The sequence below is a fragment of the Neofelis nebulosa genome, chromosome 9, assembly GCF_028018385.1.
Source record: "Neofelis nebulosa isolate mNeoNeb1 chromosome 9, mNeoNeb1.pri, whole genome shotgun sequence".
In the NCBI taxonomy this organism is placed as follows: domain Eukaryota; kingdom Metazoa; phylum Chordata; class Mammalia; order Carnivora; family Felidae; genus Neofelis; species Neofelis nebulosa.
Window position 1 is genome coordinate 52,681,419 of NC_080790.1, and position 16,774 is coordinate 52,698,192.

Genomic DNA, 16,774 nt, shown 5'->3' on the forward strand with positions numbered 1-16,774 from the left:
ATCACTGTTTCCCAGCATTGCTTTTCATTTCCGTGCAATCTTCTTGGATCTTAGCTGACTGCTTGCTCTAGGTTTTAGAAGTCACGTCTCCATGAATTTTGCCAAAACATACTAAATTAAAAATTTTTAAGTCTTGCTGTTTTTGTTTTGTTTTTGCAGAGTTGAGCTGCAGCACTATTTCGTAGTTGCAATGGAAAATCTGATACTTTTTTCTAGATCAAGTGCTCCTACTTCTTTAAAGAAAATTCTAGGAGTATGGACCACAATGGTCCATTTCTCTGGGGGGAAAAAACAATGCTTGCTTTCATCAGATTCTTGGTAGTGGCGGTGGGGAAAGTAGCTCAAAAATGTTTTAAGAATCGGTATTAAAGATTACACTGACTTATAACTAAAGGTAATTAAGTTTGTTAGAGTTGTGCAGACTCATTTTAATCCTTCAGGTTTAAATATAGGGATGTGGGAAATTTTCACCTTTCCTGTATCATTTATTGATTCAAAGTAGCAAAATGGAGAGAATATTCTTTGAATCACAGACAGAATCAAAGGCAGTCTTTAAATTTTTTTTTTCATGTTTATTTATTTCTGAGACAGAGAGAGACAGAGCATGAGAGGGGGAGGGGCAGAGAGAGAGGGAGACACAGAATCGGAAGCAGGCTCCAGGCTCCAAGCTGTCAGCACAGAGCCCGACGAGGGGCTCGAACTCACAAACCGTGAGATCATGACCTGAGCCGAAGTCGGTCACTCAACCGACTGAGCCACCCAGGCGGCCCAGAATCAAAGGCAGTCTTAACCTGAAACGTCAAATGTGGACAGAAAACTTGTCTTGGTTTGACTATTCACGCCAAAAGTAAGATCTGGACCAAGAAAGCAATAGCACTGCCCTTCTTTTTCCTAGTTTGGTCTCCCAGCCTGTTTTTGGCTTGCTCTGGCAAGAAAGTTTGATTCTCCCCCTGTGGTAAAAGGCCAAGGTTATCTATACACTTCCAATCTGAAAAAGCCATAGCTGGAATCCTGCATGGGATTTTCCTCCAGTCAATCCCTAGGAATGATGCTAGATTAGGACAGAAGAGTCATGAGTTAGCTTTGTAAGGCTCCTTCAATTCAGCACCACCCAAACTATATTTAGTTGAAGAAAAACAATATTTTTGACATGTATAGTGCATATTTTCTAGTTTCTAGTGCTGATAGTTTCCCCTATTCAGTAATTACTATGAAAATCAGAATGGTAAATATGGTTGGGCTTTTCTTGGACCTCTGTTGTTACCTTACCATATCAAAAAGCTATCCAAGAGAATTATTTTAATCTTACTGAAATATTCTAATAACCTAGATGTATCCTTATTCGCCCATTTCCCCAGATTAAATTTTTCAGTATTAAATAAGACTGATCTCCCCAGTTTTCACAATTGAATGATCAGTCAGGTCTCGTTTGAGAGTAAGAGCCATTTCTCCTTCCTATTCTCAAGTTTGCATAAGTACCCAAAACCATTACTATTATTACAGTAGCCTGATTGACTAAATAAGTATTTTAAGTGGACCTCAGTGATTTTTTTCTCTTCTTCCCTTTAATCAATCTGCTAACCTTTCTTTCTTTCTTTCCCTTCTTCAGTCATTTGCCTAGTTCATTCTGCAGATCACTCCCAAATGAATCTAATCCATTTTGTGTCACAGCCCTGTTCAAAACCTGGAATAACATTTAACTGTCTTCAGGATAAAGTTTATGTTCTTAAATTATGCATGCAATTCTTGCTTCTCACTCCACCTCTGCAACTAGAGGAAGTTATATGTCACTGTTCTGGTAAATCAATTGTAGATAAAAGTTGCTCAGGAACTTATTCTTTCAAAAAAAAAAAAAAAAATCAAAACCCATTATTGCTTTGGATTTTTATCCCTCTCTTTCTGCTTGGAAGATAAAAATGGTGCCAGAAGGTATGGCAACCATCTTCATCAACGGAGGATGAAAAGTACATGCTAAAGGTGGTGGATCAGAAAAACAAAAAAGCTGGGTTCCTGATGACACGGAGCTCCTGTACCAACCGTGTACCACCTACCTTCAGACTTTCTGTTATGAGATAAATAAACCTCTCATTTATTTCATAAACTACTGGTGAGATTTTCTGTTAGCGGAAAATATAAGAAATTCTAATAAAATTGGTAATAATTAAGGTTATCATAAAATTCATTATTCAAGATAGGACAATGGAAATAAAGAGATGGCATGTCACAGATGTAAACCAGGATCATGGGTTACTTAGTAAGTAATCAGAAAACATAAAATTAAAAAATATAGATGCTTTATCAAAAAGCAATTTAAGTAATATTTATGATACATACAAATAAATGTAAGAAATAAACTTAACACCCCCTCCAAAATGTACATTATGGAAACTTTACAAAAGAACATTAGGAAAAGAAACTAAATGAGGTCTAAATAAACAGAGACAAGCCATCTTTCTAAACAGAAATAGTATTATAAAAATTTCAATACACAATACAATATCAGTTAAACTCCCAAAAAGAGTTTTCAGAGAACTTAAACTGATTCTAAAACCAATACGCAGGAGTAAATGTTCAAGATTAACTAAATTTAAATAAGGAACAAAGAAAAAGGATTCTATCAGAAAGACAGGCAATTATATAAAATTATAATAACTGTAATAATAACTGAAATCATGTATTATTGGAACAGAAATAAACAGACTGAGCTAACAATAGTCTGAAACAGATCTATATATGCAGGGCAATTTATACACATAAAGATAGCTTTTGAAATCAATGAAGAACCAATTAGGTACAAATGGTGTTCGGCTAATTGGCTCTCCATTTTGGAAATAATGTTGATCCCAATAACACATTATACCACAATTTATACATTAAAATAATAATGGAAGCATATCTTCTTGACATTGGTATAGAGAAGGTCTTCTAAAACAAGAGGAAAGCAAAAAAGCAAAAGCCATTAAGAGAGAAAAAAAAATCAACGTTGAGTACACTGAAACTAAAAACTTCATATATGGATATACATATAAACAACAGAGAGGAAGAAAATACATAGTACAAAATTAGTATCTAAAATCATTAACACCCCCAAATGAAATTTTTAAAGTTTATTTATTTTAAGAGACAGAGAAAAAGATGGCGTGCAAGAGGGAGGGGCAGAGAGGGAAGGAGAGAGAAAGGAACCTAAGAAGGTTCCTCGCTGTCAGTGCAGAGCCCAACACAGGGCTCGAACTCACAAAACTATGAGATCAGAAACTGAGCCGAAATCAAGGCAGATACTTAACCAACTGAGCCACCAAGGCGCCCCCAAACAAAACTTTTTAATAGTTTTTTAAAAAGTCTTTTAAAAAATACAACCTAAAAGACAGATGGGAACAGATATTCATAGCTCATTAAAATAGTAATTAATAGCTAGTAATTATAATAGCTATAATTAATCTACATATACTAACATGGTTAGAGCTCCAAATCACTGATTGAAAAGTGCTACAAGGCCCCTATAAAGTAGGCATTCTTCAGCAAATATAATAATTACATGAAAAGAATACTCGTGAACAAAGCAAAGCTTACTGAATATTTCTAAGTACTTTCACAGACATTACCAATGGTTAAACTAAAGCATAAAAAATGTCCAAAAAGACTAAACTCATAAATATTAATACTTCTAAGGAAACACAAGTCCCAAAAGACTATATACACTCTATAATTCTGTTTATTTAAAGTTCAAAACAGGCAAAACTCAACTATAGTATTAGAAATCAAGTTAAGGATTACTTTTAGGCAGAAAGGACGGTGTAAGAATTCAGAAGATGTATGCAAGGGGCTTCCAGGATGTAGTCAATGTTAGTTTGTGACCTAGGTAGAGGTTTCACAGATGTTTGCTAACTTTGTTAAGTATTTTCTCCTGCTCTACTGCTTGCCATTTAATATTGTTTATAGTGCAATTTATATAAAGTTGTTAATTTCAATATATTTGAATCTATACAATCTGCTGAGTGAACATTTATGTTTTATGCATTTTATGTATCATACTTTATTTTATTTTTACTGAGAGAGAGAGAGAGAGAGAGAGGGAGGGAGAGACAGAGAGAGAGAGAGAGAGAGGGAGAGAGAGAGAGAGAGAGAGAGGGAGAGAGAGAGAGAGAGAGAGAGAGAGGAGAGAGAGAGAGAGAGAGAGAGGGAGGGAGAGAGAGAGAGAGAGGGAGGGAGAGAGAGAGGGAAGGAGGGAGGGAGGGAGGGAGAGAGGGAGAGAGGGAGAGAGGGAGAGAGAGAGAGAGAGAGAGAGAGAGAGAGAGAGAGAGAGAGAGACACTCCACGTACAAGCAGGGGAGGAAGAGGCAGAGAGAGACAGAGACAGAAAATCCCAAGCAGGGATTAGGCTCAGTGCATAGCCCGATGCAGGGCTTGATCCCACAATCCGGGGGTTATGACCTGAGCCATGCTTAAACAACTGAGCCACCCAGGCGCCCCTGTTCGTATCATCAAATTAATCAACAACAATGAAACATGTGTGATCTAAATCCAGTTTACCTGTGATTTTTTCTTTCCTGGAACACATATTTTCACATTTTTCCCTTTTATCAGAAGAGGTGTTGTTTCAATATACTTCATGACTGCTGTAACTGCCTCTTTAAATTCCATTTCCAAGTAAGCCTAAATAAAATGTATTATACTGTTAGTCAAAAATCTAACTTGTATGACTTGGTACTTTTTGTGGAACATAAAACTATGAAATTACCTCAACTCCTGGTTCCTTTTACCTCTTTTTGTTTTGCTCAAGTGTCATTTGATTTCTATGGTGTTTTCGCACATGAAATGGGACATTTAACCTTATAGAATTTCTACACTATTACCAAGAAAGGATGGGGAAAACAGGGGTCCGTGGCAGGCTTGTGGAACCATGAGACATAGGAGGCATGGCTGAGTAACCAGAGAAGGCAAGATCTGGTCTAGCGGCTTTAAGTCTGACATTTTTAAGTTTCTTGCAACAATGAACACTACCAACTATGTTCTCCTGTTTTGTCTCACAATTTTTTTAAATTTTTTTTGTAGTGTTTATTTATTTTTGAGAAAGAGAGATAAAGTGCAAGCAGGAGGGGGGCAGAGAGAGAGGGAGACACAGAATCTGAAGCAGGCTCCAGGCTCTGAGCTGTCAACAAAGAGCCCGATGCGGGGCTCAAACCCATAAACCCACAAACCCACAAACCGTGAGATCATAACCTGAGCCGAAGTCGGACGCCTATCCAACTGAGCCACCCAGGCGCCCCTTTTCTCACGATTTTATGCTCTACTTAGTCTGGGGTTGTTCATAATTTTAATGAACTTTACTGTGTGAGGCATAGGAATACGATACACATGTAAAAAGTATGGTACACCAAAGTCATTTTTTGCTATAATCTTACCAGTGTGTAAAGCAATGGAAAGCGAACTATAACCCGTCACCTGTTTTCACAAGTAGTTTTTCTGAACAAACCCATGCCCATTCATTTGTATATTATTTATGGCTACTTTTGTATTACAATGGCAGTGTTGAGTATCTTCAATCTTACAGCAAAGCCTAAAATATTTACTATCAGGCCCTTTACAGAAAAAGTTAACCAATCCTTGTTCTAAAGGATATAAAACAGTATGCTGGGACCTTGTTCACTGCAATCTAATCATTTACATTAACTCTCAATTATTAATTATATATGTAGTAAAAGCTACTAAAAGATCCAACATCAGTCTTTATCAAGTAATAACTTTGTATGCATTTTGAGAACAGAGACTCACTTCTTTTCTATAAGGAACAACGAGGACATCATTAACTTTTCCAAATGGTTGAAATATTTTCCTAATCTCTTCTTCAGTACAGCCATCCTCTGGTAATTCAGATATAAGAAGAACTGAACCATAATGCGAAGACTGGTCTTTCCGAAGCTATATTTGAATGAAAGAAAATTTTTAAAAAACTGAATTAAGCTGTGAAGTACAATAATAATTCCCAATATAATTTCTGCTACCATTAACCTTAGTCCTTTAAGCAGACTTTTCTAAATATTTTAGCACAATTAAAAAAAATTTTAGGGGCGCCTGGGTGGCGCAGTCGGTTAAGCGTCCGACTTCAGCCAGGTCACGATCTCGCGGTCCGTGAGTTCGAGCCCCGCGTCGGGCTCTGGGCTGATGGCTCGGAGCCTGGAGCCTGTTTCCGATTCTGTGTCTCCCTCTCTCTCTCTGCCCCTCCCCCGTTCATGCTCTGTCTCTCTCTGTCCCAAAAATAAATAAAAAATGTTGAAAAAAAAAAAAAATTTAAAAAAAAAAAATTTTAAATGCTGAAGTAGTAAAAACTGTTTTATATTTTACCACTCAACCCTAACAGTAGTCAGAGTTTATACATACACAATCACAAATGCTCTTTTCTGTTTAGAAGCATTTTACAATAAACAAGACCTATGGAATAATCTAAAACTACTGAAGAATAGTTTTCTATATGAATCTACAAGGCCTATCACTAATGAAGCTGAAATTACAGCTTTGTTCACTCTGTGTTTTAATAATTGAAATGATATCGGGGCGCCTGGGTAGCTCAATCAGTTAAGCATTCAACTTCAGCTCACACCATGATCTCGTAGTTCATGAGTTCAAGCCCCACATGGAGCTGTCTGCTGTTAGCACAGAGCCCACTTTGGATCCTCTGTCGTCCCCCGCCTGCCCCCCACCTCGCACTCTATCTCTTAAAAAATAAACAAAAAAACTAAGATTTCTAAAAAATAATAATAATAATTGAGATGATATGTAGGGGCACCTGGGTGGCTCAGTCAGTTAAGTATCCGACTTCAGCTCCAGTTATGATCTCACAGTTTGTGGGTTCAAGCCCTGTGTTGGGCTATATGCTGACAGGTCAGAGCCTGGAGCCTGCTTTGGATTCTGTGTCTCCCTCTCTCTCTGCCCCTCCCCAACTCATGCTCTGTCTCGGTCTCTGTCTCTCAAAAATAAATTTTAAAACGTTAAAGAAATGATACCTAGGTAAGTATAACATTTAAAAAGATTCATATAAGGTATGTATAAAATCTGAATACCCTGCAATATGAAATTTATCATCTATGTCAAAAACTGTCTCCCTCTCTCTCTCCCTCTCTCAAAAATAAACAAACACCGAAAAAGTTCCACTGCCACCATCTACAAGTCTTGGGAAAAAATGTAAAGAACATTAACATTAATTTAGCCTATTCCCCATATTAAAAATTTCTTCCCAACACTCTTCAAAATTGTGTAATTACAGGTAGATCATTTTAAATGTATCCTTCTAAATATAAGCTCTTTGAAGGCAAGGAATTAGAACTGTTGAAAATATTTAGACAAGAGTAATAGGCACCTAAATACCTGAAGATTTGTTAATACTACAACACACTAAACATCTGATAATTTGGCCTAAAATTAGCAATTACCCTAATGTTTTCCAGATGATTCATATACTATTTACTATAATAGTAATTAACGTATGTAATAAAATAATACCTCAGGATTATAACTAACAGTCAAAATACAGTCAAAATACACCAATAAATCAGTACCAGAAAATAAGCTGTTCTACACTGGACAAGAGTATTTGACTTCTGAACTATACTTCAAAAAAGTAAAAAAATTGATTAAAAATGATCAATTCTCAGTAGAGACTTGTACAGCTTACAAAAACTCATTTATATTGCTGGTGATTACATTCACCTTACCCACCAAAGAGCAAAACTCATCACAACAACGTGTTTGTGTGGCTAGCCAAAACCACCAAACCACCGAAATGTTCTCACTTCTGTTACATCAAATGCCAAACCTCCAGCATTTATTTGTAAGCTATGAGATTTTGAATTATTGGGCTTTTACTAAATTTATAAAACCAACCAATAAAATATTCCGTATCAACATACTTCAACAAGTCACAATTTCAAACTTTTAAAATATGAAAATAAAAAATTCAAGCAACTTCTTTTGTCATAATAAGACATGTATATACACAATTGCACTAACAATTCAAGAACTACTGACCTTACGCTGGAGAGAAACAGCTTTATCAGACACTTGTTTACATTCTGGTAATGTGTCATCTTCAATATTCTTGACTTTGTAACGAGTAGAATGTCCCCCTAAATTTGAATCACTCTTTGTAGAGTTTGCAGATTTTACTGATGGCTTTGATCCACTGCCAGTTTTAGGCTTTTGTGCTGGTGAGTGTCCTTTATCAACTGCTTCAAGATGCTTCTGTTTACTGAATTCTGACCCATGCCCGGATCGTTGTACTACATCTTCTAATGCTTTTTTCCTATCTAGTAAAAAGGACATAAATGAAACTTCAACTGAAAAGAACTTAAGGTGGAAACTATCTCATCACATAGTAAAGAAAAAGGAAGAACTCAAATGCCCAAATACTTATCACATAGAGCTACTGTCAGACCAAACAGGAAGCAAATACACACAAAAAAATTCTGAGTTTTCAATTCTTCACTCATGAGCTTGAGTGGTCCTCAAACTTCTGATTTCAGAATCCCCCTTCACTCTTAAAAACTGAGGACTCCAAAGAGTTTCTGTGTTAAATTTATCAGTATTTACCATATAAGAAATTGAAATCGAAATTTTAAAATATTTACTAATTCATTTAACAATAATAATCTCCTGTGTTAGCATAAATAACATTTTTATGAAAAACAACCTTAATTCTCAGACAAAAAATTAGGTGGAGGAGTAGCACCACTGTGTATTTTCCCAAAGATATTCATGTTGCACTTAAAACCTGAATTATCATATCTGCTTCTGCATCCAGTCTGATAGATACATTATTTTGGTTGAAATGTATAAAGAAAATCCAGCTTCACAGACATGTAGTTGGAAAAGGGAAGACGCTGGAGACCTCTAAAAAGATCTCAGAGGAAACATATATGAGATATTTCTAGAAAGGTCACTAAACCAATATTAAGACACAGATTGAAAATATGAAAAATACCAAAAAAATTTTAAATTAACTCACGGCCAAACTAAGATGTTTGCCTAGCCATGGTTTTTAAATTTGATTCTGGGTAGACAGATAAACTCTCCCACATTTCTTCTGATACTTAATAAAAGAAGATCAGACTAGGTTGGGATGTGGGTCAATTTCACATAGAAATTCTAAACACAGAAATGAAATATTCCATTTTATTAGAAGGGCTAAGGCAAATTGCGCAAAATGTCAACTTCGGTTAAATCTTGACAGTAGCATACACGTCACCATTTCAAACTTATTAAAAATATAGAAATAAAAATTTCAAAAAAAAAAACCAACTGAAAAATTCAGTCAAAATAAGTAGATCTATTATTCACATCCATAAGTGTACCTGATGATTTCACTGATCTCCGTGATGTCCTTTCAGGGCTAACTGATCGATAGCATTTTGGACTACCTCTAAATGGATTTCTCATTCGATATGGTGAACGGGATCTGGATCTGTATCTAGAAATGAAACGATGGCAAATTCTTGGACTTCGACTTCTCGGTCTGTATATATAGCGTATTGGGCTTCGAGATCGACGGAATCTGTGACTTGAGCTTGATCTCCTAGAATGTCTAGGACTGGGGGAATGAGAACGTCTTCTTGGAGTTTCATTTTCTTTTCTATTGCCTTCATTTCTACAAAGAATGGGTGAGGGGGGATCAAAAGATTCAGCAATTTAATGTAAATTTAGGTTATATTAAATAACAAAAGTCACTTTTTTTTAATGTTTATTTTTATTTAGAGAGAGAAAGCGCCAGTGGGGAGAGGGCAGTGAGAGAGGGAGAGAGAGAATTCCAAGGAGGCTCCGTGCTGTCAGCGCAGAGCCCAGTGCAGGGCTCAAACCCACAGTGAGATCATGACCTGAGCCAAAACCAAGAGTCGGATGCTTAACCAACTGAGCCATCCAGGCATCCCCCGAAGTCCCTTCTTAACAACAGATTATTAACAATACCAAACTCTGATACCATATATTTATTTAAAACAAAAAACCTATGTTATGGTGCAATTCAGCCTTGTAGATAAATAAGAAACAAACAAATGTTTATCCCTCTAATTGCTTGGATCCCAGTTTTGCTAATATACAGACAATACCCTTCATCAATTTCCTGAGCTTTTCCTATATCACAATATAGACAATTATGTATTGAAAGTATTAAGTTATATAAAGAATTTAAGAAATGACTTACATAAACAAATGCTTTTCAACAATTTTTCCTGAGAGATTATACCAGCTACAAATATTAAAGTCTTTGACTGCTGTACTTGTATATACATACATTAAATAGGTACCTCCTAGGGAATATAAAGCTTATAATGAAACCATTCCTAGCCTTCAAGGCATTTATAACATAAGATCCCCCAAACATAAAATAATAACAAACGCATAAAGTATCTTCAGGAAAGACTAAAATAAAAACCAGAAGTTCACAGAGGTGAGCTATCATACTTAAGCTGGGTAATTAAAGATTCATAGAGATTGCTGCATTTGTCTGATGTTTCAAAGTGAAAACAATCAAAACAGGAACTCAAAAAGAATACCTTTAAAAAAAAATACCTGTTTACTTTTAAGAGAAAAATTAAGTCTCAACAACACCACTATTCAAAAAAGAATTACCTTCTTGATGGGAGGATCTCAGGATTCCAATCAGGATACCTATTTTGAGAATAAACAGTATTAATGAACAGTTGAAATGAGACTATAAGTTTCAATTAATCTTTCCCTGCAATGTATCAGGACTATTCAAAACCTAAGTTTACATAATTTATTAGTAGATTAATATATGAAAATTTTCTTGGAAGTAAAGTATTTGAGTGTCTAATTCAAGAAATAATCAAAGCATTACTCTAGTAGGCATTTCAAGGAAAAGAAACACATTCTCAATTTTGAAGACTTCAAAGTTTACTTAAGTAAAATAGGGAATACACATAAAAGTGTGTAGAGGTACAGAATAGGTACATGACACAAGTTTAGGTGGAGGTTAAAAGACAAAGACAGTTCATGCACTTTGCAGAACTCCAGGGGACACAATTCTATAGAATACAACATGTATGGAGCCCTTTACACTGTACCTAGTGGTTCTCGAAAAGACACATCTGGTGGGAAGAATCGGGAGAATTTGCAGAAAAGGCTGTTTTCCAGGTAGCCCTTTAAGGTCTACCAATAGGCATGGATCAAGGTAGGTTTCATTAAGTGGCGATACATAAAAGAATTTAGAGGCAAAGTAAGTATTCTATTCCAGGAACTGGTCTGGCTGCAGCATGGAAATGATGAAAAGCAATTATGAGGGGAAAAACCTGCAACGGTGGCTCAGAATTACAAACGGTGAAGGTCCTAAAGGTAAGGAGGGTGCACATTAAGTAAAAGGCAATAGGGGACCAATAAACATTTCTGAAATGAAAGAGAACACAAGAATTTTTCACAACGACTAGAAATAAATATCTGGAATTATGGGGAAAGAAAGATGAGGACTAAGATACTGAAAAATCAGGCATGCAGAAGTCACATATAGCACAAAGACTGTGTGAGACTAACAGAGAATACAGTTTATAGGAAAAAAGGGGCTGAGGACACCAACACTCAAGAGTAATGCAAAGACAAACCAATAAAAAGAGATTAAGAAACCACAGGAAAAAAAAGTAGAAGGAACAGTAACATCATAGAAGTCTAAGAAAAAGACATCTTCATCCGCAACTTTTCTAGAGAATCTGAACTTGGAAGGTTAATTGGAAATTTTGGAAAAAATTTTAAATTGGAAATTAAATCATTAAGCCAATTAATATTCAAAAACACAATTTCAAAACCAAGAGGAGCGCCAGGTAAGGAAATGGAAGCAGCCGACTCTTACAGCAAGTCACCTGGCAGGAAAATAAAATCAGGTCAAAACCACAGTAAGGTAAAATGGCTTTTATTTGTTACTATTTGTCTCAGACAATGTTAGCAGGTTAACTCAACAGCAATTCTCAACTTCCTTTTCACTTGCCTGCCTCTACTACAAAGGCTAAAAAAAGCTAAATATTTGCTTTCCTAGCCTCCTTAGAACATAGCCAGTGATAGGTTCAAACGAATGAGACATAGGTGCAAAACCACTGGCAAAATTCTTCCTGCTTCTTGCCCCCTTCTTCCTGCTTTGAGAAACATGATGCCTAAAGCATCTTGTAACTATAAGGTGACAAACTATGAAGACAAAAAAAAAGTTAACTTTAATCCAGCATATCCATCACCCAGCATCAACAATTGTCAAAACATGAATAACTGTTTCATTTACACTTACCCTTTACTTTATTACCATCTAAGAAGATAAATTTCTGGTCTATGATATAACATTTAACAGTAAGACCTCTAGGGCACCTGAGTGGCTCAGTTGGTTAAGCATCTGACTCAGTTTCGGCTCAGGTCATGATCTCACAGTTCACAGGTTCGAGCCCCACATCCGGCTCTGTGCCAATAGCACAGAGCTGCTTGGGATCCTCTCTCTGTCCCTCCCCTGCCTGCACACGCGCTCTTTCACTCAATCTCTCAAAATAAATAAATAAACTTTAAAAATAAACAAATCAATCAATAAAAGAAGACCTCTGGAAGCGCTTAGCTAGCTCAGTCAGTAGAACATGAGACTCTTGATCTCAGGGCTGTGAGTTCGAGCCCCATGTTGGGTGTGGAGATTACTTAAAAATAAAATCTTAAAAAAAAAAAGGCAAGCCCTTGGAATCAAACAATGCTAGGTCTAAGTATACATGCTGATATTTAATGACCATGCATCTGAAACCCAGTTACTTAATGTGAGTAAGCTTTAGCTTTCTCACATGCACAATGCTAGAAATATAGCTGCTTGTCAACACAGAGGTTATTAAGTTCCTTGAGCTCTCCAGTTTATGGATTCACAAGATCTTGAGGGCCACTGTTCAAGAGTTAGTAGTAATGTTTTGGATCCTCATTTGGCTGACTGCTAAAATACATGTTCTTGTCTCTGCTGCCAGGGCAGGAAGATAAAACATATATACTATTCTTCAAGTAGAGTTTGGACTATCTATATATTGTCTAACTAGTTTAAAATGTGTTTCAGAAGCATGGTACTCCTCACAAAGGCAGTACAGCATAATGCCTAAGAACAAGAACCTAAGAGACATTACCTATGTCCCAATGTGATCAGTGTACACATCGCCAATAGTTTTTGTGACAAAAAGTTCAATCTCAATTTAATTATAAGGAAACAAACAGAAAATACAAAATGTACTTTTGGAACATTCTACAAGACAACTTTCCTGGATGTTTCAAAAGAAGTCAACGCTGTGAAAGCATTCCTCTCAAAAAAATAAATGAATGAAATGAAATGAAACGAAATGAAATGAAACGAAACAAAACAGGCAGAGTAGGCTGTTCTAGCTTAAGAGACTGTAATGCATGAATCTTGAATGAATCTCAGATTGGGAGTGTGGTTGGGGGATAGGCAGGGATTCATTGTGGTTATAACAGATAACCATTGTAGAAAAATTTCCTTACTCTTAGAGGAGACAGATGTTGAATTGAGGAGTGATGTTACCATAACGTTTGTAATTTATTTTCAAATAGTTCAAAAAAGTTTATATAAAAATAAAATAAATGTGGCAAATGATAATAATTGGTGAATAAAGATGAATACATGAATGTTTACTATCCTTTCAACTTTTGCAGCTTAGAAACTTTTCAGAATAATATGTTGAGTGTAAAAGGGGGAGGAAGGAGGAAAGATCCATGGCTAGACAGACTAGTTGTGCCGATGATTTGCTGTGAGATAGCAGGGAAAATGACTCTCTGTGCCTTAGTTTCCTTCATGGTAAAATCACAAATAATCATTATATATACATTTCAAAAGGTTACTGTGAAGATTAAATTGTGTAAAGGACTTAGAATTAGGCCCAGCATACAATAATAAGAATATAGCTATTATTCTTCATTATTAATACTAAAATTCTGATGTACTGTATCTTTTCTCAGGTTAACCAACTACTCTTGTGGTATATTCCAGGAAGATCCAACAAAGACAAAGAGAGGAAAGAGGTAATAAACCTTAAGAACTAAGAACCTAAATATACATCAGCAGAGGAATGTCTATATAGATTAAGGTACAGAAACAAAAGGAACAGAATGTAACTTAAAAAAACAAAGAATATAGTAGCATATATTTTCCCATGGAATGATCCCAAGCACCTAATCAAATCCATTTTTTTGGTCATTATTTTTTTGCAGTGTAGAAAAAGTCAAGAAGGTATTATTCAAGAGCACATAACCTGAAAAAGGTAAAAATGTAGGCTGGAGTAATTAAGTGGCAGGCACAGAAAGCACTTTAAAATCAGGTCCTAAGTACAAGAAACAACAACAACAACAAAAAAAAAAACCAGAAGGCTTTAACAGGCATACATGTCATTTCCTCTAGTAAACTGATGGCAGTATACGTAGCTAGAATCCCCTTATTAGCATTAATGCCTACCTATAACAAATAACTCACTCCCACTTAAATCCCTCACCTTCATAAGAATTAGACATCCTACTGGGTATCTGAGAAAACTTATGGTTTAAGAGATATCTTCCATTTACAGTGCTAGCTAAGCCCATCTAATTCAGATGACAAATTATCTCCATAAGTTAACTTATGCTTGCACAGCATCTATATAGGGAAGCAACTCCTATCTCTACTCATATACAGTCTATATGATTCAGGTAGGGCTTATTATCACACTCAACAGCAGGAGCAAGGACATGACACCAACACAGGTAGAGTACCCAATTCTTACAACCATTATACCTGATTTCAAGATGGACAACTAATTCAAAGTAGACCAAAAGAGTCAAACCAAGGACTTATGAGGAAAGATGTTTTTTTGAGGGTTATTGTGTGTTTCTATTTTGGTTTTAACTCCTGGAATTATTAACTATACAGTTCCCTTAAGTCTGAAACTATGGGGGTCATTTTGCTTTGTATAGGAAGTGTACCTGGGATCTCACAAGGCCAAAGCAGAAGAGAACAGCCAAAGAACAAAAACATTTGACTGCTTTGATTTTTGTTTCAGTCTCCAAATTCAGCTGTTCCTGAAACTAGAACCACTTCTTAAATTTCCCAGTTGTATACGCTAATACATTTCCTTACTTTAGAAACTACTTTGAGGGGCACCTCGGGAGCTCAGTCGGTTAAGTGTCCAACTCTTGATTTTGGCTCAGGTCATGATCTCATGGTTTGTGAGGTTCGTGAGATTGAGCCCCACATTGTCAGGCTCTGCCCTGTTAGGGATTCTCTTTCCCCCCATTCTCTGCCCCTCCCCAACGCGCATGTGCTCTCTCTCAAAATAAATAAACTTAAGAAAAAAAAACTACTTTGAGTTGTTTATCGTTTATGACCAGAAGAGTCCTGAATAATCTCAAAAAATTTTGGTGATGTTTTCATAAAGAACAAAACCAAATCCCAAACCAGCTGCACAAAAATCATTTCACCCAAAATGTTACTCTCATGTTTAGTATGTCAGTTTTAGTGACCAGTAACTTGACACACAACTATATTAGCACGTTTAATGACAGTAGGAGGAATACAATTTAATTTTGTTACTCCAGGGTTACAAGAGGTTCCTGTTAAAGTCTACCTACTGGGATTACATCAGGAGGGATTCAGAAGAAAAGATCATATTTAATTCTCTCCTTTTGGGAAAAGATTAAATATACTTTATAAAGTATTTGAAACAGGCAATAATTTTCTCAAAATATTTTTCTCTAAAGTACCACACAAATGGTATTAAACAGTCACACTTGAACATGAACTATTTTGTAAATTTGCTACCTATAAAAAAGAAAAACTTGTTCTTACTGTTGACGTAGCTGGCGGCAGCTCTCAATATGAGTAGATGTATTTTGATGCTGAATCCAATCCTATTGTAAAAGGAGAAAAGTGCTGAAATTAGAATATTCCTCACACTGACTAATGAAATTAGGCTTTTAAAAATGACACAGGATACTTGTTTTTTCAAAAATTAACAAATCTAATTATAAATAACATTTGACTACTCATTAGTATCTCACAAAAATAAAAGGCCTCTAAATAAAGGCACTCAATACCAGACCTCATTGATGCCATTTTGAAACATTTTAGTATAGAACACATTTAAAAAATCATACCCATGGACACTCATTTTGAAATCAAATATATACTTAAACTTGGGGAAAAAAAAGCGTTGGTCAGAAATAATTCATCTCAAATATAAAAATACTCCAGAGAACACCAAAAACTCTATAATAAAACAGTATCTGAAATGGCATCTTCAAAACATAGTGTACACAACTTGTATCTCTAAATTCAAGCTAACAACATCAACAACAAAAACTCCTACCTCTTAGGCTAGTACCATTCCAAACAAGGTACCCACTATATTGACAAAGGATAAGATTAGTAAAAATATGAAAAACTGCTGACTAAATCTAATTTATTTTCAGGACTTAAGGGAAAATAACACTATTTCAAAGACACAATATCCCTTACATATAGAGCTTTACAATGAACAAAATTCTCTCTTGGTACATTACTTAATTTACAAATCTGCCCTAAAATTACATTCTATACCCATAAATAGTTCCTGGAAGATACATCCGATTAAAAAAAAAAACAAAAGACAATACACTTTTCAAAGACACAGTCCCCCAAGTGAAAGTTAAAAGCAACATTATTACCGAATGATTTATTGTTTCTCTAGCATTTGGACAAGCAAAAAACTTACTAAACAGTTTTATATTTTAAAATGTTCCTTGAGGAAAA

General features: G+C 35.7%; 1 protein-coding gene across 11 annotated transcripts in view; it reads right to left on the reverse strand.

Annotated features, from left to right (window-relative positions):
- The window catches only part of ZNF638 (zinc finger protein 638), a 140,904-nt gene that overhangs the window by 49,894 nt on the left and 74,236 nt on the right, over positions 1-16,774 (reverse strand). For 9 of the 11 annotated variants that reach the window (XR_009248508.1, XM_058683750.1, XM_058683755.1 and 6 more), the window contains exons 3-8: positions 15,833-15,894; positions 10,618-10,656; positions 9,345-9,637; positions 8,023-8,300; positions 5,773-5,919; positions 4,531-4,653 (exon numbers count right to left, since the gene is read on the reverse strand). Coding sequence is in view for 10 of the 11 variants with exons in the window: in XM_058683750.1 (XP_058539733.1) it covers positions 4,531-4,653; positions 5,773-5,919; positions 8,023-8,300; positions 9,345-9,637; positions 10,618-10,656; positions 15,833-15,894 (942 nt within the window). In the remaining variant the exon portion in view is untranslated. The remainder of the gene's footprint in view (positions 1-4,530; positions 4,654-5,772; positions 5,920-8,022; positions 8,301-9,344; positions 9,638-10,617; positions 10,657-15,832; positions 15,895-16,774) is intronic. The other 2 variants (XM_058683756.1, XM_058683752.1) reach the window with 2 other exon arrangements.